This window comes from Engraulis encrasicolus, chromosome 7 (assembly GCF_034702125.1).
Source record: "Engraulis encrasicolus isolate BLACKSEA-1 chromosome 7, IST_EnEncr_1.0, whole genome shotgun sequence".
Lineage (NCBI taxonomy): Eukaryota > Metazoa > Chordata > Actinopteri > Clupeiformes > Engraulidae > Engraulis > Engraulis encrasicolus.
The window spans coordinates 37323882-37351245 of record NC_085863.1 but is presented as its reverse complement, the minus strand read 5'-3'; the positions used below and the strand labels follow the sequence as shown (position 1 = coordinate 37351245).

Here is a 27364-nt window from a genome sequence, read left to right as displayed (position 1 = left end):
CCTGAAAATGGGGTTAAGCATTTGAAGAGGTTTGCCGCTGGCTGTGCTGTGTGCAGTTGAAGAGGTCTAGCCCCTGACTGTAATGTGCTGTTCTTTATGCAGGTGCTTCGTTCAGCAGATCGCTGGTCGGTGGGGGCTTGTGAGTGCTCCATCATGAATGCGTACGTGGAGACCATCAAGAACAGCGAGCACTACATCTACATTGAGGTATGTTGCAATGGCGGTATTCTTTATGTGTACAGTACTCTATTGTATTAGTACATACGGTCGATACAGCCATAATGCATTCTGGGTATCTGTACTTAAGGAGATGATGCACAGGAGTTCTAGCTAGTTACAATACAAACAGTAAATAACATGTCCTCACAGCATTGCTCATAAAGTTGACCTGAAGATCACCTTATCATGCTACCCATTCCACCCATGGTAATGATGCCTTATGCGCATATGGAGTTTGTTGAAATAAAATGACAGAAATCGGGTGTCATTACTTATAAAACATTTGTAGAGTTCATGCGAATGCAAGCTTTCCTCCCTGAGATTCACTTGCCAAATAGAAAATAATGTGTGTACGGAATGTGGATGGAAAGGCACTCTCTGAGTCATGTGAGGAAGTTATTGGGTAATCCAGCGAGTGTCTTCCTAGTCAACAATGAACGTATAGAGTTTGTTTTCCACATTGTATAAAGTGACATTGTTGTCAAATTGTAACTACTATTAATGAATTCGGTCTACTTTTGTGGTGCCACTATAACAGTTTCGAAAACACTCAGGTTCCTTTCAAAGTCTTTTAATCTTCTAGATGTGCTCTGTGCACGGTCAAACCCATTCTAAATTATATTGCTTTCAAAAGCACTTTGGCTGCCAATGCTGGGTGAAGTTCAAGTCTAAATTTATGCTAGGCAGCCAAAGTGCAACCTTTTTGTCATCCACAGAACCAGTTCTTCATCAGCTGTGCGGATGGCAGGAGTGTACACAATGGCATTGGGGACGCTATCGTTGAGCGAATTCTTCGTGCACACAAGTATGAATCGTTTTTTATTTCTTTTCTGTGTGGGAACAACTGATAACGTGATGCCAACCTGACCAAAGATTTGAGAACATTGAAGATTTGCGCACCTCTGGTATTTTTGGGATTAACCATTTTTGTCTACAAACCATTGAAGACGTTAATCGTTCTTCACTATTACCCATATCTTGCAGAATGTTTATACTTGCATGCTCTCTGACTATAAACCTTATTAAACTATTAGGGTTCCATATTAAATTATGCAGTAGATTGTATTGTATAGATAAAGGAATTTGTTGCAAAATGTTGTATATCCATTTTGAAATTGATTTCTTAGTATTGTGCATTGCATATAGGTTTGAAAAGCAAGTTCTCAAAATGTTTGAATGGCAAGAATTCACACAGTTTTCCAATAATAACATGCGAAACTCAAAAATTGTGGATGCAGCGTTTTGCAACGAAACTCTTCAAATGTACCCGCAGTAGCCATAGCCGATCCTTTTTGTAGCAGGCTTGTCCATGTGCTTAAGCATTTTGTTTATCCATCTCCAACAAAATCCAGATGATGCTCAGAGTGTTGTCTGTCAGGTCTTCTGAGTGTGTCATTTTGAAATGCAACCCAGATCTGATCACACCCACAGTAGCAGCCAGGCTGAGGCCTTTCATAAGAACCAATGAGTCACTCCCACTGCAGTGTGTGCCACACTCACAACGTGTGTGTGTGTGTGTGTGCGCGTGTGTGTATTGCGTAATGCTTTGGTTGTGGCTGCTGGTTATTTCTTTGTGTGTGTGTGTTGCGTGATACTTATGGTGTGTGTGTGTGTGTGTGTGTGTGTGTGTGTGTGTGTGTGTGTGTCTTATTGTGTGTGTGTGTGTGTGTGTGTGTGTGTGTGTGTGTGTGTGTGTGTGTGTGTGTGTGTGTGTGTGGTTTCCCTCCATTAGAGAGCAGAAGAAGTATCGGGTGTTCGTGGTGGTGCCTATCCTACCGGGCTTTGAAGGAGACATTTCCCAGGGAGGAGGCAACTCTATCCAGGCCATACTGCATTTTACATACAGGTGCACAAAACACACACACACACACACACACACACACACACACACACACACACACACACACACACACACACACACACACACACACACACACACACACACACACACACACACACACACACACACACACACTCTACAGGTGGTTTCAGTTTTCCCTTGGTGATTAACTGCTCCAACAATTGCCTGTTTTTCAGGACCATCAACCGTGGCGAGTACTCCATCCTGGCCAGGCTGAAGGAGCAAAGTAATCTATTCTTTTGCTTTTTTGCATCGTATGTGTCTTTCATAGTATCAGTTGTATTTTGGTTTTGAGTTTTTTTGGGGCATCAGTAGTGCACCAAACCTACACCTTGACATTGATCCTTATGCAACTCCAAGGGTCCTAAAGATGTATTGGTTATGGTTATTATTACAGCATTGTAGGTAGAGCTATTTGAAAGAGTTATGAACTTAAAAATGTAAAACAAAACAAGTTAATGTTGTAAAAATCAACAATCACACCCCAAAATATCCATGGCCGTGCAGTTACTCAACTTAATGTGAATTGAAAAGAATAGTCTTATAATAGGTTTTTAAACGTTAAAAAACTGAGGAAAACCCCTCTCCAACTTGATCAGTAAAGGTGCTTCTGCCTCTACAGTGCAGGACGACTGGACCCAGTACATCTCCCTCTGCGGACTGCGAACCCACGACCGCCTGTGCGAGTCCTCGGTCACCGAGCTCATCTACGTGCACAGCAAGGCCCTGATCGCAGACGACCGGCGCTACATCATTGGTGAGTCAACGCCAGCGACCGTCGAGTGGCAGACAAAACTGATGGGCCTGTGACTCACTATTGTTAAGAGCTTGTGTCAAGATGACATTTGGGTTAGCCGGTAATATATTCTACCATTACTGAACAAACAACAAGAACAAACAACGGCAACAACAACAAAACTGAAGTTGCAACTGACATGTTCGGTACTTTTGTAGGAATACTTTGTCTTTTGCACCAAGCCTCTTTATTGTCACCAAAATTGTAATGAAATGACCTTAACTGGCTTTCACTAATGTCATACATGGTAATGTTGCTATGATTAAGTTGAGTGCTTCCAGCAAAGAAAACTCTGACATTCCCAACTGCACTAAGAGGCTACTGTCAATCTCTAAAAATGTCAGTCTCTCAAACTACAAATGTAAATCATGGTATATTTGAGAAGAATTTATTTGCAATTTGATCTGAGTGACACATGAGGTCTGTATTTTTATTAGTAGTGTTTTTATCAGTGGCATCTTAAAGGGACAGTTCTGTCAATTTCAACATGCAGTTGTAATGCTCACACTACCCTGGACTTGTCAGTGCCTGAGATTTGTTTCTTCTTCTTCTTTAGCTATTTCCGAGATCCTGGTCATTGTAATGGGGGCAGCTCTTTGTTTACATTTCAAAAAAACATTTTTATTTATTCCCAAAAACATCCAAAAGGTTATAAAACATCAGCAGACAACTAGCAAACAGCAGTACCTTTTGGGAAAATATTTGGAGTTGGCCTGTGTTTCATTTTTTAAAAATGTAAACAAAATCTGCCCCCATTAGAATAGCTCATATCTCGGAAAGGGCTGAGCCAAAAAAATGTGGCATCACCGGGTACTGACAAGTCAAGGGTAGCGTGAGCAATACAACAGCATGTTGAAATTGACTGAACTGGTCCTTTAATACAGAGCACATACTGAATGATGTAATGATCCTGCCCCCTGCTGTCAGACATTGGAAGTTGCAGGCATCTTCATTCACATCAGGACCAGATGGAGGAATCAGTCGCCTCATCTGTTTTGATTCAAGTCTTGATTGGATGGGCCACATGTAGAATCTTGTCCGCTTTTCTTTATGATATGAGGAATTTTAACACAATCATAGCTGCCAACTCTGCATTAGCAAGGTTTCTCTTTTTCCGTCTGTTGCTTCAAGCAGACTTCCACTATTCATTTGCAAACTTCTGTATTAATACAGATATTGGTAAAGCTCCAGCAATACTCAACATTTTAGTGATGCTTTATTTTATGTACTGTATAGTGGTGGCAGGGGCGTAGCAACAAAATTTGGGCCCTATGTGTACAATCAGCTCGCCTCAGCCATAGTTTTCATATATCAGTCTGTGTGTGGGCCCCCTACAGTATATACATGGGGCCCTGGTGACTCATTTACACTTGAACAACACCCCTGAGTGATGGTAACAGGATTTGTAACTCCAAACCGGAACACCCACCCACCCACTCTGTGTAGTCTAGTCTTACTTGACTCCTGCACATACAGTGTGCAATATATACAGTAAATTGTTAATGCAAATGTTACTTTGCCTATAAAAATAATTAAACCTATTCAAATAATCTTTGTTTATTGTATTCAAACAGTGAATACATTTTTTTAATATTTTACCTCCTGCTACTCAGACATTGGTCCAATGATCCTAATCCCCATCATCATAATCCTGTCTCCCTGGTAACCATGCAGGGTCCGCTAACATCAACGACAGGAGCATGCTGGGTAGCCGCGACAGCGAGCTGGCCATCCTGGTGGAGGACGAGGAGCGGGTGCCATCGCTGATGAACGGGGAGGAGTACGAGGCAGGACCAGTCACCCTGGCGCTGCGCAAGGAGTGCTTCAGGTGAGGACCGTGGGGGTATTGCAAGAACCATGGTTTACCTAAAGAAAGTAGTAAACTCACTGCTGTAATAGATAGCCCACAGGTGTCATTTAATTAATAAAATGAGGACTCCACACTCTTCTACTACATAGATGGTTTAGCATAATTTGGTTTACTACTGAGACAGGTTCTTGGAATACCCTAAAGACAGAAGAATGTTGGTTTATCAGCTCCAGCAATGCCATTTATTAGTCGAATAGCTCAGTCTTGTTCAGTTTTAAAAAGTAATGCATGCCCAGTCAACCTGGCTCTCTACAAAGAGGGCTTTGGATGTGGACAAAAAGACGAGAACCTGTTTGGTTAAACAGAAGTCACTTAAATAGTGACATACAGTGGGGCTAATGCTGTTAGGCAAAATGTTTTTTGAAGATTATTTGAAAGATATCGATGGTGTTGTCTTCTGCTTTATGTGAGCAAATCCTAGTATGAATACACATTATACAACAATTTTCGCAGACCTATGATCAATGTTACAGAATTTACGTGGAAACCGTAAATGGGTGGATAAGGACATTATGTTTTTTTGGGGGTGTTTTGGTGTATTCATCTATTAATGCAAAAAAACCCAAACATGTCAGTTTAGTATTTCTTCAAAGGTATACGCCACCCCCAGGTCAAATTGAGGGTCTTCCCACAGTCCAGAGACTTAAATAACCTGTTTGTTGCTAACCAGCTTCAGTGAAGCCATTTCTTAGACATATCTAATTGGAATTTACACCATTATTATCTAGGCATGACCATGATGGAGACAGGAAATGAATGGGGAGAGAGGGATGGGGTACGTTTGGGAAATTACTTCAGGCTGAAATCGAACTCCGGCCCCCAGCGTTATGGTACTGTGTAATAGGCCACAGAGCCACGCCATCCCCCCAGTGAAGCCATTAAATAGCCAAACACACTCATAACTCTTATCCACATTACCATGAGAAATACTGAGCTGCTGACTGACTGACATAGGCTTTGCAGAATGCATAGTGCAACTATGTGTGTGACTACTGTGAAGACCATCAATCAAACTATATACGGTACAGCTATTTAGTAGGCAGGTGGCGGCCGGTGAGCAAGGGGAGCTTGTGAATGAATGCCCCAACATACTCTGGTATCGTAATAAAAATGTAATTTATTACTGTAAACTTAGAGAGAGGCTTAGTCAGACTTTCCCTTCTCAATGTCACGCTCTATACATCTGACTCCTATGTCTTCTTATAGCACATGCCCTCAGAGTCCCGTAGCAGCGTGCAACGCAGGCGTCGTTCTCTTTATAGAGGTTTGATGTTGACAAGCTGTTGATACGCCGTTTAGTACACAAGTGTCCCAGGCTGTAGGCCTTTTGAGCGTTATGACCCACCTGTGCTTTTTAGTGCCCCGTGTAGCTTCTGTGTGTCGTGCTGCTGCTTTAGAGGTTAATACATAGTAATAGGGAAGTATTACATCGTACATTTAACGGTTGGATTGATTTGGTTGGCAGCTGTAATGGCAAAGACCCTTAAAGGATGGCGTTACGCAGTCTCTGGCAGTATATTAAATTGCAGTGCATTCAATTTCTGTTTGTTTCCCGTGGTGACTTGTGCCACCCTTTAAGTCCTGCTCATTTCGTCACAGACTTATTTTAGAGTGATTTATTTCAGACATTAGAGATTGGCATGTACACACATGTGCGGCGCACACACACACACACACACACACACACACACACACACACACACACACACACACACACACACACACACACACACACACACACACACACACACACACACACACACACACACACACACACACACACACACAGTAAAGACACAGAGGGAGAGGTGGTAATGGCAGTGTTCATTCACTAAAGGAAAGGGTAAACAGGATTTGGTTGGAATGACTGATGCGCTACACCTGAATTAAAGGGGCTGGGGAAATAACACGGGCGCGCTGTGATTTACAGTGTGCCAAGGGATATAAAGGGCTTAACACTCCCCCAGAGATCATTCACATTCAGGAGATAAATCACACACACACACCCACACCTACAAACCGCTTCGTTTCCAGCCCCTTGCACTGCGTTCCGAGTCGGGGATTTTATTTGGATTATTAGTTAGGGCTCAGAGGAATACACTGATGTGTTGCGCTTTTTTTGTGTGTGTGTGTGTGTTTTTTTTTTTTTCAAGAAGGAACACAGAGATGGCTTGTGCTGTTTGTTTTGTTTATGATGTAAACAGGCAGGGCAGCATCGTTTAAACATTCAGGAGATATCAGCCGCGCTCCTCCTCATTTCCCCTGCTTGGCAGATTATCCTGGTATGCTCCCCCCTCCTCCTCCCCCCTCCCTAACACACACACACACACACACACACACACACACACACACACACACACACACACACACACACACACACACACACACACACACACACACACACACACACACACACACACACACACACACACACACGGCATCCATGTCCAAGCCTTTGTCACTGAAGTACCAGACACACACACACAAGCAACATACCATCAGATATGCACAGTGAACTGTGATTTAGAGGGTTTTTTGCGTTGTGGGTCTGTAATGTTCCCGAGTGGCGCTAGCGGCATCCAGTCACTCGCTGCGTGGGCGACTGGATGGCTGTCTCTGCCACAGACACGTGAGCATACTGTTCCTCGGCAGGATTTCCTGTCCTGAGTTTTGAGAGTGGCAATTTGCATCGGCATGCCGTGAGTGCCACTCTCCCAGCCACCTCCGCACATAATCCCATCTACATATAAATTTCATATATACGAGCCTAAATGGACAATTTTGTCGAAAGTTGAGTCTTAATGATGTCTATAACGGCCATAAAAACCCATGGTATGTGCAAGATGTAATATCACTACATGATTCACAGACATTTTTCCCTTTTGGTTTCAGAAGATTCTAGAAAACGTTTGAAAGAATATTGTCTTTACTTCTGGTCTGTCACATCCATAAAGTGGAATCACCCCAGATGGGTTACCTAGGTAACAAGCTACTGGGACTGAGAGTAAAAGCAGCATTTGGCATTGGTCTCTCTCTCTCTCTCTCTCTCTCTCTCTCTCTCTCTCTCTCTCTCTCTCTCTCTCTCTCTCTCTCTCTCTCTGCCACTGTGTGAAGGAGAAGTTTTGTTTTTGTGGTGGAGTGAGTGAGTGGTGGTGGCGGGCTTAGAAGGTGACCTTGTGTTTTTCCGAGCCACCTTTTTGGCCACCGCTGTGCGTCTACTTTGCTTGATTGGGCACGATGTGGTTGTTGGCCAAGGGCCTGTTTCAGAGGCTCATTTGTGTGGAGCGCAGGAACAGGGGCTCTGGACAAACTCTGGTGCTAGCGTCAATGCCAATGCCAGCCTGTCACCACACCCAGTATGCCTGAGAACCAGAAATGGGAAAACTCAAGTTGTGCTAACAATGGGCAATTCAGTTTGCCCTTGTACTAGCCTGAATAAATAGGATGGATAACAATAAAATAAAATCCTATAAATAATAAAAGTCAAATGAACACTATAAATAACACAGTAGGCAATTCAGTTTGACTGTTCTAGTCTCAAGATATAGGACATATACCAGCAAAACAAGTACTATATTCAGAAAGTCCCAAAACAAATTTGCCCTATCTTTCCTCTATTCCACACAGAGTTCTCCTGGGGGCAGAATCTGAGCCCAACATCAACCTTGATGATCCAGTCAGTGACCATTTCTATGAGGAGGTGTGGAATCGCATTGCCAAACTGAATGCAGAAGTCTACGAGAAGGTAATTTGAGAATGATGCCATTTAGAATGTACATTTGGATATATTGGTAGGATTCATTTGAGAGAATGTATGTATGGGTACACTCACACACACACAAAACGATACACTAACATAATTTGCACGAGCATACTGTATACAGTATGCCTACACAAATGATGTGTGCTTCACATACTGACCATTCCTAATTAGTCCACGCTCAATTTATCTTTCTTTATGCCCCATTGTGCCCCCCATTCTTTCTTTCTTTCTTTCTTTCTTTCTTTCTTTCTTTCTTTCTTTCTTTCTTTCTTTCTTTCTTTCTTTCTTTCTTTCTTTCTTTCTTTCTCCCCCTCCCACCCTCCAGGTGTTCCACTGTCTGCCGTCAGACTCGATCCGTAGCATGGCGGCCCTGCAGGCCCATGTCAACATCAGCAGCCTGAACGAGACGGACCCCGAGGCGGCGAGGGAGGAGCTGAAGGCGGTCAGGGGCATCCTGGTCCACTTCCCCCTGCACTTCCTGTGCGACGAGAACCTGTTGCCCCCCCTCAGCAGCAAGGAGGGCATCATCCCTGTGGAAGTGTGGACGTAGAGGGCTGACGGGAGCAGGACCCCGTTTCTTGGAAGCGTTGTTGCTAACCCGTTAGGTTCACTGAGTTGGTTTCCTATGGGAAATTGCATTGCAGCCAAGTCAGTGGCTTACTTGGTTAGCAACAAGGCTGTTGAGAAACTCAACCCCTGGCTTGGACGGATGAGTGAAACGGGCAGAGAAAAACTTACAAGGAGCGACCTGGAGGAGCCGATGTCTCTTCAGAGGCACATCAGTGGTACCAGTGCAGTGTGATGACATGAAGGCATTTCTGTGTACCAAGCAAAATAGACATTAGGATGGGCGAAGGATCCATTTTATTTCTTCTACATAAAAAAAGAACTAACCGTGCATGCCTAAAATTGACACATACACAGTAAATTGTATTTTGACATTTCTACCTGCTACCATACAGGTATGCGCCTATATTTTAACTTTTTAACATGGAGGACCACTTAGACAATCACCTGCAGCACATATTTTATACATTGTACGTACACAAATATGGAGAAACTATTTTGTCTAACGTAGCTTTTATTTTCTTTATTTGAGAACATTTAAAAACCTTACATCTTAGCTGTATAATGTAGGCTGGTATTCATAGCCATGCCCCAACCCTTGGGGTTTTTGCAAAGGATGACACCAGAACTCTCAACATGTCAGATCATGTTTACCATATTACACAGCCTGCAATTGTTTTCCTATATATTTGATGCCAGACATTCTATTTTTTATTGTTTTACTTTTGTAAGAGTAGTTACTATACCTGTGTTTACTTTGCATTTCACCATGCATTTATTCATGTTTACAGATGCTGTATTATTCTCATGTATTCCTAAGTGATACCTTTTGTGCATCTTTTAATACCTAGCCTTTATTTTAACAATGCTGCTTTCCAGGAAGCCTTGTATTAACATTTCAGTTTTATTCAGTTGACATTTTGTATGTATGTTTATATATTTTAACTTTAGAAGTAACTGTTTATAGAGTATTTTATCATTCAGGGCAAACCACTCAATGTCTGACGCTGAGATTATGGAATGATGATGTCAACAGCTCTAAAATTAAGGGTGCACTTTCGCTTAACTAAGATGTCAGTCCGATTCGTGGCTGATGAGTTCAAAATGGCTGCCAGAGAACTGTGTGTATCTGTGACTTGTGTTTACAGCAAATGTATAAGATGGGATGCATGGCAAATCCAGTTTGGAGATCAGAAGTCGAGTGTCTCTGATGATTATGGAAGAACGGAACGTACAATTATTGCAGCAAGTGTGTGGGCGGATATAGCAGTCTCTCTCTCTCTCTCTCTCTCTCTCTCTCTCTCTCTCTCTCTCTCTCTCTCTCTCTCTCTCTCTCTCTCTCTCTCTCTCTCTCTCTCTCTCTCTCTCTCTCTCTCTGTGCCTCTCAAACACTACACCTCTCCGTGCAGTGCCAGCGGATCTGTCTGAACATTGGTGGTTGTTATGGAGACGGGTATAAAGAGCTGACTGGTTTGTGGCTGTTGAGTCAGACTGAGAGAGAGTGAGAGAGAAAGTGATCTGGATGGAAAGATATCGCAAGAATGCAGGAGAGTGGAAATGGGTAAACATTAGACCCNCCCCCCCCTTGCATATTAGGGGATGACAAATTACAGAGGGTGGGGAAGATCAGAACAGGAAAAGCAAAATGAGGATAAATTGGATGCTGCGTGGGTGGGTGGATCATTTGCACGTTTTATTTTTGGAGGGGGGTAGGGAGTGGGCAGTGTGGGCTGCCCCAAGAATAGGGGTCGGTAGATGCGTGAGAAGTGTGCATCATGGTAAAAACTGATTGAGTGGGTCGGTCCTCCTCACATGTACACTGATCACGCTGTCTCCTGGCATCACCATGGCAACCAATTGAATTATTGTTATGTAATCATGTCAGCGATTTAGAAGATTCCATGGTAAGGGGAAGGGGGAGCCTCAGACGAGAGCAGGTGTTCTCATAGGCTGGATACAGTACAGTGAGTCTATGGATAGAATGGCCTGGAAAGCTCACACTTACAAAGTCCTGGTTGGGGCACTCTTGTTGGCATGCAGAAGTGACCACTAGGAAAGCAGCAACGGCTCATAGGCCTACTTGGTATCAAATGTTTTCTGAATATTCTGAAAAGGTGTTTTTAAAAAAAATGAAATGGTGTTGTCAACGCGGTGCAGATACCAGCACACTACCATGTAAATGTATTCATATTCATATTCCAATGAAAATCAGAAAATTCCATATTGTAGGAGGTAGGCCTATGGTGTGTAACCAGTCTATTCTACAATATATGTGTAACATAGCTACATTTTAAAGCAACACTAATAGGTTTCAGTTTTGGCCCCCTATAGGCTGGAAGCAGAGCTGTCGCTGATTTCAACTGTGGAGAGATGACCCAGTCCTCTACATTAGCCCTCTGTTTATAGAGGGCAGAAAGTGATTGCAAAAGTGCCTTTAACCCTGTTACAAGTTTGCTCATAATTGTTCACAGTGATGCATTATTCCAGGATTTAAAAATACTAATTGTTGGTCTACTTAAAATCGGAATAGCTAAAAATAAAAGAAAACTTCCTGAATTAATGCAACGATACTTGTCTTTGTAAACCACTGTTTAACATTTGTGCATTTCTCTGTAACATAATAAACATTTTGTAACTCCAATTATAACTGTTGAATTAGCCTGTCATTACTCTACACACAGACTGTGTGTGTGTCTCAGGTAGTTTGTCCCTGTTGCAGTACCGTAGAGCACTCTAGTCCAGGAAGAGTGGAACTGGAAGTGAGGGGGTAGAAAAAAATGAAGTGAGTCTTGTATACTTACAGAGGAGGAACGTCATAACCCGATCTCAGAGAAAAACAGGCTCAAATAGAAATAAGTTGGCCGCAGTTATTGCGTCGCGTGGGATGCACTAGATATGGATTTAAAGTGCATTGTTTTTCTATCCGTCGGTGGCGTATTTGATTTATTTTTTTATGATTATTTGCTTCGTAGAATGCTTCGCAGCAAGTATTAACAAGGCCCGGGCGGCGGCAACACCTTTTATTTTTAAGCATTTTTCTCTTTTCTTTTTCCCTTTCCCTATTTGCTTCGACAAATCAGTGAGGGCTGTGGGCGCAGCCAAAGGCGACACTGCAAACGGAATGAAAGTTTGTCAAGACGGAATATTCGACGCAAGCCTTCAAGGATATATGGCTGGGCGTGGGATATAACTTGTGCTGGTGGCGTCAACAAAAATACGTTTACTGCTTGCAGGGGAAAGCATAGATAGATGACAGTAAAGCGACGATCTAAACCTAATGCAGGAGATCTGTTAGACGTGTGCGTGGGTAGGTTGGTAACGCTAATGTTATGGCAGTCTGTCGAGGTTGATGCGGATTTTCGCCACAGGCGCTCTTGTTTATTAGCTTGGCTAGTCAGTTAGCGGGTTACTTAGCCACAACTTTTTGCAACGCGTCAAAATATTAGCTTCAGTCCTAAAGGTTATTCTGGCGTGAAAGAGGGCAGTTTCCATGCAGTGTGTCTGTAATAGTCTAGAGAGGCATTTTGCCTACGCAGTGTTGCTAAAATGAACGCAGAAAAGGGTGCACCACACCAGATAATATCGGGTCTCGGTTTCCACTCTACTGGAGTGGCACTTCAAGCGAGTATGATGTTACAGTGTAATCTTAAAGATTAACAAATATCTGCCGACAGAGGAGCTAACATATCGGATTAAATAACTCCTCAATCCGATGACTGTAGATGATGACACGTTTTTATTTGGACACCAGAGGTAGTATTGCACATTGACACGTTCGCAGTCTAATTTTTCGGGCAGAACATTACTTCCACAGTATCTAAATGGACTCATTTCCGTGTGCTATAAAGCTAGTTATAGTTTGACCCCGGAGTATCTGTGGCTATCTGGATGTCACAAGTGTTTTCCCAGGAATAACAATTCGTGTCCCTCTAACGCCTAGTTGGCCGCCCTGTTGTTTTTTTGGTGACACTACTGGACTTTCTTATCATTAAACGGTGACAAGTGACAAATCTGGGCCATCATGACAGAAAACGCACCCACACGAAGTCTAGATGACATCGACCTCGCAGCTTTGCGGGTAAGTATTCTGGTTAGTTAGTTACCCTTGTTATTAAAACAAACGAGTCCCTTAATGACGTATTAAGTACTTTTAAAGTGACATGGGTTTACATCTCCACGAGCTTAAGACAAATGTTGATTAAGCCATACTCGCCCCCTTCGCTTATATTAGTATTGCTGGCTGTAGTGGCTTGCCCTCCAACTTTGCATCATCGTGCATCATCAAGCTCGTCATGGCTAAGAAGAGTTATTACCTACAAGATGAAGTGCATGGGCCTAGTCACCTGTCAAGTGCGTGGGCATGTAATCACAAGGCCCAGTTGGCTGCAGTCTGCTGTCAGACTTTGCAGTCTGAGTGATGGACGGTGTGCACTTTGGCCAATATGGCCTGCATGAAACAAAACCATTTCAATGCATATATTTGTCAAGCCAAAATGGACACAGGTCTCTCAGCATGTGAGAGAGCTTGATCACATTAAAATGCATGTTGTTTTGGCCCTCTTCAAGCACAGGGTGTAATGGGGAAAGTGAACTCCCACACAGTATAACTTCACTAGAGGAAAACATGGACATTGTTCCAGTAGAATTCCTCTAGTGTTACCGGTACTTGTGTTCCCAAGCTATCTTAAAAACCTGTTGGATTGCAGTGCCCAGGGGCAGGAGGAATGAAACCGATTAGGCTCCTGGGTTCTGGGTCAGAGCCCTCCCTCTCCTCCCTCCTTCCCTCTCCACCACCTTTCAACAAGGATCTATTTCATGTGTGCGCAAGTGGTGTATATAGTGGTCATGTAAGCCCACTCAGTGCGAAGAGAGACTGCATTCCACTCCCTTATTCATACCCCAACGGTACGATGGTACAGTGGGCTTCAGACAGACAGAACACTCTGTTTCTCAGCTGCACAGTTTTACAGAGATGGAAGGAGAGAGAGAGAGAGAGAGAGAGAGAGAGAGAGAGAGAGAGAGAGAGAGAGAGAGAGAGAGAGAGAGAGAGAGAGAGAGAGAGAGAGAGCTTAGAGAAGGATGATTCACTTGGGCTCATTGTTTGATAGCTGTCCTATATAGCGCCCACTCTCTTGCCACTCTAATGCCAGTCAGGATGCACACACACAGCACAGGCCCACATCGTTTACTATTGCTGCGTTATCATTGAAAAATTATTCGGAAGTCTGGTGTAAGCCCATGTATTTTGGCTATTGGAGGACAAAACACATGTGAATTATGTGATGTTGTCTCATGTTATGAATGTGTAATAAGGTGAAAGAACCCACTTTGATGGCTACCCCATTTCTACCATGTGATGGTATAAGTGTAGGCCCGACTTTTACCATATCTCTATCATTATGTCGAAGATGGTTTAGCGGTAAGGTCATCAAAGTTATAGAGGTTTACACATTTACCAATCAAGAGGAAGTAAGACACAATGCGTTTTGGTTGCTTTAGTTTATTTGCTTGCTTTGCAAGTGTAAAGATCTCTATATAGAGTTTGCAACAGGTGGGAGTCATTATGTGCCCATTCCACAATGTGTCCTGATCACTCCCATCACTAGGCCTAATAACTCGCATTGAGGGTCATTCTCAGCCAGTGCCATGTGAAACCACAGTGTGGTGTGTGCTTAATGTGTACTTTCAGTTGACTTCACATGTAAAAAATACAATAGAACTTAACATAGTTTCAATCCTCTTATGTCCCCTGGTTTTGATTTGTGCATGCATGTATTTTCCATGTGAATGTCTGTGCTTTAGGGCCTATGAACTGGAGAGACATTGAACTTTTAAAAATCCTCAATCATGTTTTTCGCCTATCACCTCTAACGGACTAGAGTATTGAAAACAGCTCTTGTGTGGAGAACAAAGAAAATTGCCTGTTCAGACTAGACCCCATAGGTAAAAGTGGAAAGCATTGTGATTGAACATCATAGTAGGCTATGAAGAAGGGACATTTCCTGGAATAAGACAGATAGAGGTCTTACCACATTATTCAGTCCAAGGTAGTTTGTAGTACGGTTGCATTGTGAACGTTTCTTTAGTGCCAACGAAAGATTCTTTTCAGTAAGAGGCCAACCTGCCCTTTTCATAGGGATTGTGTGTTGTTGTCAAGGTTAACCTACGCTAAATGCAACTGCACACAGTCTACCGTTTGTAAACAAAAGTTTTCTCATTTTTATTTAATCAGTCCCCCCTGAGCAACATGACCATTGAATGAAAATAAAGAATAGTTTTTTTTCCCTCAAGGCTGTTTTCACAGCTGCTGTTTCCCAGTGAAGTTTTCTCAGACATTGTGGGTCTGTGTTTGTTATGTATGAATAGGCTGAAAAGAAAAAGAAAAGCATATGAAAATGATTATAGCGCTTCACATTAGGGGTCGACCGATACAGGTTTTTTAATGGCCGATGCGTTACAGATTTTTTTTTTCATCACCCTTGGCCGATACCCGATTTCCGATACCCGATATTGGAGGCCGATATGGGTAAAAAAAAAAAGTAAAAAAAATATTCCAGGTCTCAAGTTAAAAATATACATTTATTTAACATTATCAAATTGAGGTAGAACGTGTAACATTTAAACACTCACGCTAACAATGAAGTAATGTCTAAAAATCAAATACAAAAATAAAGTGTCTTGGTGCTTTTAAAAAAGCCGAATAACATAAAATAATAATAAATATTGCGTATCGGCCAAAACCATACATGTATCGGCCGTGTATCGGATACTTAAAAAAAAAAACGCAAATTTCGGCCGATATGGTCTATCCTTACTTCACATGCTAACAGTACAGTCTAAAGAATTGTTGCTCCAGACCACCTAGCCTCTCTACAAAAGGGGGAAAGCCCCTTGAATCAAGTTCAGGTAATGATACTGCACGGCAGACACCCAAAACCCAACCTCAGGTTGATCCTGTTTGACCTGTACAGGAAGCTAGTAGTTTTGCTGTGGATCACGGGACACGTGACATTGACATAGTGAACTCATTGTGCTCGTTAAAAGGGGGTTCTTTGTTACATACCCACTATATCCTTTGAATCTCTATTGTTTGTAAACAGAGTGAGAAAAGACCTTGAAAGATTTATGTGGCCTTCTTATGATGACAATCTTATATGTCATGCAGCAGAAGTACGTATGGGACTCAGATGACTTAGATCCATAATTCATGCAAATTAACTTACAAGTCTCATTTTATAAACAGTCAACACATCCTAAGGATCTTGCAGGTGGTCTGCTAATAATTTGGTTTTTTTTTAGCCAGTTTAAAGGTATAGGCTACACATTTGTGCAAAGCATGAATGTTTGTTTCCATGTCCCCTGGGTAGCATTGTATGTCATCAACTATCAAACAGTGTTTGACCTAATGCGGCTAGGTGGTAACCAGTCAGTCTTTTCTAATGTTACATCTGTCACAGTACAGAGTTGAGACTGTGTTACTGTTGAGGTTTTTCGCCGTAGCGCTATGAGTGTTGAACATGTCCCTGCGTTAGCCACACCGCCTTTGATGTAACACTGCACTAGCTACCAGAGCCAGGTTAGAAGTGAGTCATTTACCAAGCTCTCTCCCCCAAGTCAATGCTCTCTAGCTAGCACACACACACACACACACACACACACACACACACACACACACACACACACACACACACACACACACACACACACACACACCAGTGAATGCATTTTGTGTTTTCCTCCCTCAAGAATGCTTTTCCATCATTCTGTCTTTTTTTCTGAAGGAAAAAAAAGAAAATAGATGGGTTTGTTGACGTCAGCACTCCCCAGACTCGTCTATCTGTGCACTCCTTCATTCTTGCCATCCCTGCCTCTCTCTTCATGTCTTTTCTTCCTTCTCCTCCGCCCCCACTCCTCGCTGTACACACAATGTGGGCGACTCTGCCATGTCTCCCTTCTCTTCGCCCTCAAGATAATTTCTTTAGCATGCTCTGTGCCAGGTTTCTCTTTCTCTCTCTCTCTCTCTCTCTCTCTCTCTCTCTCTCTCTCTCTCTCTCTCTCTCTCTCTCTCTCCTGCTCTTTTTTTGCAGTGGTCCTTGTTCAAAAACTTTAACACACAAACAGTCACACTCTCATTTGATTCGAGTGGGTTTGCTCAACCCGTTACCTCTCTGCCACCTGCTAAGCTATCTCATCCTCTTCTCTCTACCTCTTTCCCTTTTTATTTTGCTATTTTGGATTGTGGGGTGCATCTGAAGCCTCCAACTCTGCCTTCCTGCTCCTCTTCCATGTAAACGCACCGTGTGGTGGTCCCCCGTTCGAGTGCCTGCTTGACTCTCTCTCTCTTGCCAGAGGGTTGGTTGTCCTTACCACCACCATCACCACCTGAAGTTTCTCTCTGACTCTAAACCACAGAAGGCATGGGTGATTCAGAGGGTTTGGTTTAAGAGTAAGGCCAAATACAGAGTAGACAGCAGATGTGTAGGAAGTGAAAGTACAAATACAGTGTATCTACCTCATAAGGTATAATGTAATAACTGGTGTATAAATGATGTAAGATTGTGCACCTGCATTGTAGTTACACCAGTGAGCACTTCCATTTCATACACCTGTGCTAGAGTCAGTGACAGAGACCATAAACACCAGCACAGCGGTCACATCTCCTCACATAGCCTACAGTATATTCATTTTTTTACTCTTTCCTACCTCACAACAACCATCCATGGCAGCCTCAAACACAGCACAACACAACATTCCCCTGACTTGCATCTCGCTGGTTACGTCTGGTTCTTGCTCTTAGGTAATTCCTCATGTCGGGAATTAGCTCTTGCGCTCTTTTTGTGTTGTTTGCTTCGCAGAGACCAAAGACAAGAGAAGAGGGGGAAAATAAGGGGTGAGAGAGAGAGAGGGATAAGAGAGCGAGAGAAGAGCGTATTTCTGGAGGCAGATGAGAGAGAAGTAGTCACGCTGTACGACTGAGCTCCTGAGCTGAGCGCTAGCCCTTTCCGCCCACACCTCCACACACAGGGCCATATTGAATCACAGTGGGAGCATGGAGCTAGCGCTTTTCTCTCTCTCTCTCTCTCTCTCTCTCTCTCTCTCTCTCTCTCTCTCTCTCTCTCTCTCTCTCTCTCTCTCTCTCTCCATGCAGCATCTGTCTGATTCTCTTGCTGTAGTTCACACACTTTCTCCTTTATTCTCCGTTTCCTCTACCTTCCTCATCCTTTCGGTCCCCACCCCCACCCCTTTGTCTCTCTCTCACTATCTGTTTAATTTCTTCCGTAAGGTCTCTCTCTGTGCGTCCGTTTGCCCTCTGTTAATATGGCCATTTGTTGCGAGGCATTCTTGCCTAATCTCTGCCATGTTGTGGCCTCTGCTCCGTCTGTTGTGGAAGGCTTCATTAGCCCTCAGAGACTAAAGGACTTCTGAGGACACCTGCAAGATTCACAGACAGACACAGAGAGAGAGAGAGGCAGCAGCCTCCTTCTCACACATTCTACAGCCGGTCTCCCTGCGTTTTTACTCACTGTACCCCTCACATAATGTCTGGCCGAGTCTTTCAGCTTGTTTCGTGCAACTGCAGGAAAAACAAGTCGCTTTTGGAATGAATTTCAGCCACAGCTGTCAGCTGACATTTCCCTCATTTTTTTTGGCAGCGCGTTGAATAAAAGATGGATCTGGTGGCTGGAAAATGGAAAATGCACAAGGTTAAATATGGGTAGAGAGAGTGTGTGCTTTGGGCGGGGGGGGGGGGGGGTGTTCTGTCATGAGTTGAGTGTTGTTTGTGCATAGCGCTGCTGTATTTTCGGGTGGCAGAGTAGGCTGTGGCCGTGGTACCCTGTCTAGCCCCAGGACTGGGCTGCAGCCTGCACCATCCGCTGGCCTGTCTGTCTCAACTCATCACCCCACTGACATTCTTGTCGTTCATCCAGGACCCTGCGGGGATCTTTGAGCTGGTGGAGGTCGTCGGCAATGGCACCTACGGACAGGTGTACAAGGTGAGTCAAACAAAAACATGGATGGATGAGTGGATGCACGGATGGATGGATGGAGAGAGAGAGAGAGGGATGAAATGAACAGACAAATAAAGGAGGCAGGTGAGTTATGTCGTGGGTAGGGATTGAACTTTAATCATTGAAGGATAGGCTGAGGGAGAGCTGGAGGGATGGAGAGGTTGGAATGACAGCAGTTAGGTTATAGTGCCAAAAACATAGATGGATGGATGAGTGGATGCACGGATGGATGGAGAGAAAGAAGGATGAAATGAACAAACAAATAAAGGAAGCAGGTGAGTTGTGCCATGCATGGTAGGGATTGAAGGATAGGCTGATGGAGGAATGGATGGATATGTTGGAACAAGATCAGTTAGGTTAGAGTGCCATTTAGACAATACCCGCTCAGATGGAAGTCTGCAGTAATATTCTGTGTCACCTACGGACACGTGTAGAAAGTCAGTGAAACAAAACAAAAATGGATGGATGCGTGGATAGATTGCTAGAAGGATGGATGTGTTGGAAGGAGTGCAGTAAGGGAGGCCAAGGGAGAGTGCCATGCGGACGAGGCCTGCACAGGTGGAAGGCAGCCGAGTGTCTAGTGTGATATTCTGAGGCTGTCTGTGCGGAGTGATAAGAGAGGGATTACACCGGGATTAGAGACAGACAGGAAGTGGCATCCGGAGGAGCAAGCCAGGAAGTCTGACAAGAGGAACACTGATGGACACAACATGGGCTTCTATCCTAACTCCCGTCCTCCCCAAGTGCTTGTGGCCTCCGGGTGCTGTCACAAGACGTCATTGACGACAGAAGTGTAATTCAGTATTATATCTCGCAAAAAGTTCAATGGAAAGGTCATTTTCTCATTTGTAATCGGGATGTGGAAAAGGGAGAAGTCCTCGAAAAATGTTGTTGTGGGTAGGTTGACAGGGGGGGAAATGTTATTGTTTTCTCCACGGAGATGGGACGTCACGTTAATCGCGAGGCCACAAGCACAGGTCGAGGACGGGAGTCAGGATATAGAGCTCGAAAGTGACGTCACTTCCCCCGATTTCATGGGACCTCAACGGCGTTTTTAGCCGAAAATCGTAGCATGTAATCCAATGGCGGTATTAAAATGATATTTCGATCCCCTTCGAGTTGTGCCACGAGCTCCATATATGTTGTTTCTGATATTTTTGCTTAATTTTTCGTACGAACCCCCAAACTTTTTAGAAAGCTGTGTTTCTTCACATTTTTCATGCCGACGGCCTCGGAACAAAACATTGATACTTCTGCATGAATAATCTTTATCTAGCCTCTTAAACAGCATATTTGTAGCCCAGCGCATATCATAACTGAGATCAGAAGATATTTACTCTCTACCATGTTGTTAGATGGTCAGCTTAGGTCCCGTGAAACGCGGAACTAAGGGGCGGGACTTTCGAGCTCTATTGGAAAGAAACCATGTACTGAGAATGACTGAGAGGAAAAGGAGAGGGAGTGATGGGTGTAGAGGGAGTTTGACAAGAGCAGCACTGATGGATACGTGCTATAATGCACAAGTGATGACTGAGAGGGGCGAAGCAGGGGAGTGAGAGGCAGAGGAAGCGAATATATTACTAGATGGAGTGTGATGAGAGTTCCAGGGGGTTGATGTGGGTTTTTAATGGTCCAGAGTGTAATTTGTGTTCTGTGTTCTTGGGTTGTCGAAATCCACCATCAACTTCAAATATTCATTTTTTACTTTTAATTTGGCATGAAGGGAGGTAACAACCTCCATATTAAAGTACATAACCCCCATCTTGAACTACCCTTTTATAGGGGCAGTTCTGAATTTCAATTTTTTCGCTTGCCTTAACATAATGAATTCACCTCACCTACTGTCACATTTGGATGCTGGCAGGTTAGAGGAAGGGATATTTTAGACATCAGGTCTTTAATAGGGCATCTGGGAGCATTTTTGGAGAGATATCGGGATAGTTTTAGTGGTGTTTTGACTTTCCTAGCTAATTTAGAGGGCAACATCTGCTCTGCTCTGATGGAGGAACGTAAGACGGGTGATTCTTCACACTGCTGGCTCCTGACTCGCTCTGTTTCTCTCTCCTCCTCTTTATCTCTCTCTCCCTCTCTGTCCATCTCTGTCTGTCTGTTCTTCCTCTGGGCTTCTGGACTCTTTTCTTCTGCTCTCCCCTCTTCCCTCTCCACTCATCCTCCATCTCTTTCTCTCTCCTCTCTCTGCTCCTTCTCCCTTCACTTTTCCTCTTTCTCTCTCATCTCTTCCATTGCTCACCCTCTCTTTTTCTCTCTCTCCCTCTTCCTCCTCTCTCTCTCTCCTCTTCTAATCTGTTCCTCTGTTGCTCTTGTCTGTCTGGTGGCGTGTCCATCTCTCTCTCTCTCTCTCTTCATCCCTGTCTGCCTTCTCCTCTGTCCTCTTCTTCCCTCTGTCGCTCCCCTGTCTGTGTGGTGTTGTGTCTCTTTTTTTCCTCTCTTCATCCCTGTCTGCCTTCTCTCTCTCTTCCCTCCTGTTCTTTGCTCCCTCGCTCCCTGGTCTGTCTATCTGTCTATCTGGCGGCATGTTCCTCTCTCTTCCTCCCTTCATCCATGTTATCCCTCTTTCATCTTTCTGTCCTGTTCCTCCTCTGTCGCTCCCCTGTCTGTCTGTCTGGCATCGTCTCTCTCTCTCTCTCTCTCTCGCTCTCGCTCTCTCTCTCGCTCTCGCTCTCTCTCTCTCTCTCTCTCTCTCTCTCTCTCTCTCTCTCTCTCTCTCTCTCTCTCTCTCTCTGCTGCCTTCTCCTTCTCTCCCTCCTGTCCTGTCCCCTCCGTCCCTCCCTGTGTGTCTGTGTCTGTGTGTGTGTCTGGTCCCCAGGGGCGTCACGTGAAGACTGGCCAGCTGGCGGCCATCAAGGTGATGGACGTGACGGAGGAGGAAGAGGAGGAGATCAAGGCGGAGATCAACATGCTCAAGAAGTACTCGCACCACCGCAACATCGCCACCTACTACGGGGCCTTCGTCAAGAAGAGCCCGCCGGGACACGACGACCAACTCTGGGTACATACAGCACATGCCCGTGTGTTTGGTATAGTATGTAGTTTGCGCATGCATGTTGCTCGTGTGTCTTTGCATGAAGCAAACAGTGATGACCAACTTGGACTCAGAAGCTACAATCCAGGGATGCGTTTCTCGAAAGCGCAGTTGTTAGCCAGTTAGCTACTTGGGTAGTTGTCAATGGGAAGTTGCATTGCAAACAACAAAGTAGCTAACGTAGTTAGCAACTGTGGTTTTGAGAAATGCACCCCGGTGTCACATATTCCATATTACCTGGGTTTACCTGTTCAAATCCCATACTTGGGCAGGTAACACCAGGCCATTCAGAGTATGTGGCCCCTGATTGTGGCTTTTGAATCCAGGTTGACCATCACTAGTAGCATTGTTTAGCCCTACCAAAATTTGAAAAAGGGGTACCATACAAACAACCCTGATCTCTAAAATAGTATGGTAGACTCATTGGTGTGACAGTGTAAGACCACACTGTGTGTGTGTGTGTGTGTGTGTGTGTGTGTGTGTGTGTGTGTGTGTGTGTGTGTGTGTGTGTGTGTGTGTGTGTGCGCGCATGTGTGTGCGCGCATGTGTGTGCATGTGTGTGCATGTGCATGTGTGTGCATGTGCGTTTCGACAAGCATCAGAATCCAAGTTTTATTGACTAACTTATGTACAAGGAGCTTGACTCGGGTGTAATGTATGTAGAACCGCAATAGACCAAACATAACATGAACAGTAGTATAACAAAACATGCACACAACACAACCCAAAACAACATACACACAATTCAATAAATAATACAGTAGATAAATCAAAATATGTGGTTTCATTTTGCACTCAAACAAAATTATGTACAGTACAGTACAGTATAGGCACCTAATAAAGACAATATTTTACTGTATGTGTGTTGCAGTTGATAATGTTTTTAAATGAGATTGCGCTGTTCTGTCTAGCTGGTGATGGAGTTTTGCGGGGCGGGCTCCGTGACTGACTTGGTGAAGAACACCAAGGGCAACTCGCTCAAGGAAGACTGGATCGCCTACATCTGCAGAGAAATCCTGCGCGTGAGTTGCAAGAACACACACACACACACACACACACACACACACACACACACACACACACACACACACACACACACACACACACACACACACACACACACACACACACACGCACCTTTCAAGAACACGCTTGCACACATACAGTACGCCGACATGCATATTTTCACACCCTAACATGCAAGGCGTCACACCTAAACGCACATGCATGCTTACACATTCACACATTCCTTGACATGCCTGTACTCACACCCTTTCTTACACACATAAAGCCTCACACATAAACACACATGCACTTGCATACATACCTTGGCATGCATACATTCACAACATACACAGAAACACATGCATGCACACACATCTGTGCACGCACACGCGCGCACGCACGCACGCACACACAGACACACACACACAGACACAAACACACCTGTACCAACACACACTATGTAGAGTACGCAAGTGTCAAAACATGGTGTTTCCTTCAAAGACAGGCTTTCAGATCCACTGCAGGCATTCCACTGGAGGTGTCACATGTCTGATGATGAGCTGTGTGTTTGTCTTCCTCTCCCCCTCTCCTCTCCTCTCCTCTCCTCACAGGGCCTGTCTCACCTCCACGCCCACAAGGTCATCCACAGAGACATCAAGGGTCAGAACGTGCTACTCACGGAGAACGCCGAGGTCAAGCTTGGTATGTGCGCTTGTTTGCATTGGGCTCTGCTGCCATGCCAAAGTTGGAACTGTTGTTCTACCTAGCAGCACACAGTTCCTTTCTTTGAATACTACTCTACTCTCTTTTCTCTTTCTCTTTCTCTCTCTCTCTCTCTCTCTCTCTCTCTCTCTCTTTCTTTCTTTTTCTCTCTCTCTCTTTTTCTCTCTATTTCACTTTCTTTCTTTTTCTTTATCTGTGTCTCTCATGAATACTTCTTATCTCTCTCACTCTCTTTCTGTTTGTGTGTGTGTCTGTGTGTTTTCCCATGACGTGTCCAGTTAATGGGTAGCTAATAAAAATAACAATGCCATTGGCCGTCTGTGTGTGTGCGTGTGTGTGCGCGTGTGATTGAGCGACTGCAAGGGATTACAAAGAAGTCTGTAAATATTGCTTTGCTTGACCCTGTGTTAGCCTAGCACACTAGTATCCTGGAGTGTTGGGTTTTTGTCTAGCCCAGTTCCTGTTTTTTTGCACTCCAAACCCTCATTTTTATAATTTAGTTGCAAACCTCATTTAACAATTATCACACGGTAATGAACTCCCCACAGGCAATCTCCCATGCTAATCAAGACTTGACATGGTTGTCCATATACCTTGCCACAGGGGTGTGTGTGTGTGTGCGTGTAAGTGTGCGTGTGCTGTGTGTGTGTGTGCTATGTGTGTGACAGAGAGAGAAAGAGAGAGGAGGGGGGGAGAAAAAAAGAGAGAAATGGAGGAAATTATTTTTTGCATAGTCACAACTAGGGCAGGTTTTCTGAATAGGGCTATTGAACTCAGATACCCCCATATGGCGTCTGTCACACATTTTACTTTGCAAACCTAGGTCACCAGAACGACTGATTGGTTTTTCTCAGAATCTAGTTCCCCAAATCCCCATTCACTCAGGTCATCTTAGCCAAAAGAGTTTACTGGTAGGCGCCTTTTCAGAACTTGAAGGTGTTTTGTCTTCTTCAGTTCTGATTCTGATGTGGAATCAGAAGTTATTTATCTTTAGAGAGTGGACCTGTAAGTAGAGTTGTATGAAGTAGAAGTAGAGGTACTCTACTATAAAACTAGTGGTATGGTGCTACATGGTTTCAACTTCAGTCATACAACTACTTTTCCAAACACTTCCTTCAGGACGCAGGTACAGATACCCTAACATTAGAACGAATAGAGCAAAGAACTCCTTCATCCCCATGGCAATTAACGAATTGAAAAAGATGTGGGAGATATATTCTTGACATATGGACATTCATATTTGTTCTAGTGCACAATTGACCTCTTTTTACTTTTTAGCAATCCCCTTGTGTTAACGGATGCATTTGACCAGTGGTCTGTATTTATTAACGTATTTATGTACATATTAACTTATATGTCTAGCTATTTATTGAGTTTGTACTGTATGTGTTTTTTATTGTAGGCCTATATGTTTTGATATCATTCTGCTGTGCTGTAAGACAAATTGGCCTGTTAAGGACATTAAAGCTTTCAAGTCAAGTCAAGTCTAGTCAACTACATACATTACAACATGCAACATTGCATCATACTACTGGTGTTGTAATTACACCTGTGAGAGTACTTCTACTTCTACCATATACACGTACATCTCTGCATGTAAGCCAACCCCTCTTCACCAATCAAAAGGTCACATCATGTTAAGATGTGAATCGGCCTGAGAGCGATGGAGATGGTCAACGTGCATAATGTGCAAAGTGCATGAGACAGACACAGAGCAAGAGTGTAAGAGAGGAGAATCCAACAGCATCTTAATCCACACCCCGCTCCCTCCTTGCTCTCTCTGCCCCTCCTAGTGGACTTTGGCGTGAGTGCCCAGCTGGACCGCACGGTGGGCCGGAGGAACACCTTCATCGGCACGCCCTATTGGATGGCACCGGAGGTCATCGCCTGCGACGAGAACCCCGACTCCACATACGACTACAGGGTGACTAACTGCTCCTCTTGAATTGTTTTTCATTTCAAAGATAATTCATAAAACATTTGGTGCAGCCGTGGCCTAATGGGTAGGGAGTTGGCCTAACAATCTGGGGGTTGTAAGTAGGTTCGAATCCCTCCTGACCTCTCCCTTCACCTCCATCCATGGCTGAAGTGCCCTTGAGCAAGACACCTAACTCCACATTACACATTACAAGGAAATGAACCAAATAGAAGACAGACTCCACAATGTGTACTGTACGGGCAGCTGTGTGACCGTTTGAGTGGCGAATATTTTTAGAGTAGTGAAATTAGTTATTGTTTTATTTTGGGGACACCTCCTTTTGCCCGTTTTAGAGTGTAAGAGGGCAGGAAATAAAAAGACCGAAAACTGTATCTTCTGCCTCCCGTCATCCCTTTGAAGTGGCTACCGCTCGGCGCTACAATATATACATAATATACATAATATACATAATATACATAATACAATACTGTATTACCACAGGCTGAATGATTATAGCCTCCTCCTCTCCGGGTTTTTGTGCCATTGTGAAATGTATTGCTTGCAAAAAATTACTATACCAGTGTGAAGAAATAATTCTACAGACAATCAAATTATATTCCTTTACCTTGTTATTTTATATGCCACTGCCTAGATATCTTTCAGAATTCGTGTGCTAGCATCAGTCCGCCCTGTCCTCTGCTGCTCTGGGATTTGCATATTCGCTTTCCCCTGTCATGTCAATTCTGTGAATTACATCTCTGTGGTTATTAACGTGGGCAACATGCATTTACTCAGAAATCACAGTCTTACCACATAAACTCTGCATGAACATCAAAATGGCACGAAAATCCTGTATGTGTCACCTTTTATTATACTTCATATAAAAAAGATCAAAGGAATATATATTTCTGCCTGACGTCGAGCTCAGCAGAGGAAAACCCCAGCTGGGCCATGAATTCTCTCATGGCTCTCCTCCAGTCATAACGCATAATGGTGACTAAGCAGCTACCGCTATCCTTTACTTTCACTTTTTTTCCTATAGTGCATTGCCAGACCATACTTTTTTTTAGTCTGGCTTGTCATATGACTACAGGGTGACTGCAGTCTCCTCTTATTCCTCCTCTTTGCCCCCCCCTTCCTCTTACTCTAACTCTTCCTCCTCCTTCTTCTCCTTTTCCCCCTCCTCTTCTTCTTCCTCCTCCTCCTTCTCTTCCTCCTCCTCCTCTCACTCCTTCTCCTCCTCCTCTTCTTCCTCCTCCTCCTCCTCCTATTCCTCCTCCTCCTCCTCCCACTCCTTCTCCTCTTCCCACTCCTTCTCCTCCTCGTCCTCTTCCTCTTCTTCTTCCCCCTCCTCTTCATCTTCCTCCTCCTCCTCTCCATCTTCCTCTCCATCTTCCTCCTCTTCCTCCTCTGCATAGGGATATTGCTGTGTGGGCTATTCTGAAATATGACTGTGTTGCTGTGTGTGCATCGTTGTGTGACTGTGTATTTATATTGTTGTCCTGCAGAGTGACATCTGGTCCCTTGGGATCACCGCCATCGAAATGGCAGAAGGAGCACCTCGTAAGTTTAGCACAAACACTGGCAAT

The 27364-nt window shown here is 44.0% G+C and overlaps 2 protein-coding genes across 11 annotated transcripts in view; both read left to right on the top strand.

Annotated features, from left to right (window-relative positions):
• pld2 (phospholipase D2) overlaps positions 1 to 11723 on the top strand; it is a 56043-nt gene extending 44320 nt beyond the window's left edge. For all 5 annotated transcript variants that reach the window (XM_063203427.1, XM_063203426.1, XM_063203428.1 and 2 more), the window contains exons 17-24: positions 103 to 207; positions 936 to 1024; positions 1952 to 2065; positions 2257 to 2306; positions 2703 to 2837; positions 4551 to 4704; positions 8374 to 8491; positions 8835 to 11723. In XM_063203427.1, coding sequence (XP_063059497.1) covers positions 103 to 207; positions 936 to 1024; positions 1952 to 2065; positions 2257 to 2306; positions 2703 to 2837; positions 4551 to 4704; positions 8374 to 8491; positions 8835 to 9059 — 990 coding nt within the window. In that variant the 3' untranslated portion in view covers positions 9060 to 11723. The remainder of the gene's footprint in view (positions 1 to 102; positions 208 to 935; positions 1025 to 1951; positions 2066 to 2256; positions 2307 to 2702; positions 2838 to 4550; positions 4705 to 8373; positions 8492 to 8834) is intronic.
• Positions 11724 to 11794: 71 nt separating this feature from the next.
• The window catches only part of mink1 (misshapen-like kinase 1), a 66299-nt gene continuing 50729 nt past the window's right edge, over positions 11795 to 27364 (top strand). For 3 of the 6 annotated variants that reach the window (XM_063203421.1, XM_063203419.1, XM_063203418.1), the window contains exons 1-7: positions 11795 to 13154; positions 19006 to 19071; positions 21914 to 22096; positions 23041 to 23151; positions 23746 to 23836; positions 25651 to 25781; positions 27284 to 27338. In XM_063203421.1, coding sequence (XP_063059491.1) covers positions 13098 to 13154; positions 19006 to 19071; positions 21914 to 22096; positions 23041 to 23151; positions 23746 to 23836; positions 25651 to 25781; positions 27284 to 27338 — 694 coding nt within the window. In that variant the 5' untranslated portion in view covers positions 11795 to 13097. The remainder of the gene's footprint in view (positions 13155 to 19005; positions 19072 to 21913; positions 22097 to 23040; positions 23152 to 23745; positions 23837 to 25650; positions 25782 to 27283; positions 27339 to 27364) is intronic. The other 3 variants (XM_063203423.1, XM_063203420.1, XM_063203422.1) reach the window with 1 other exon arrangement.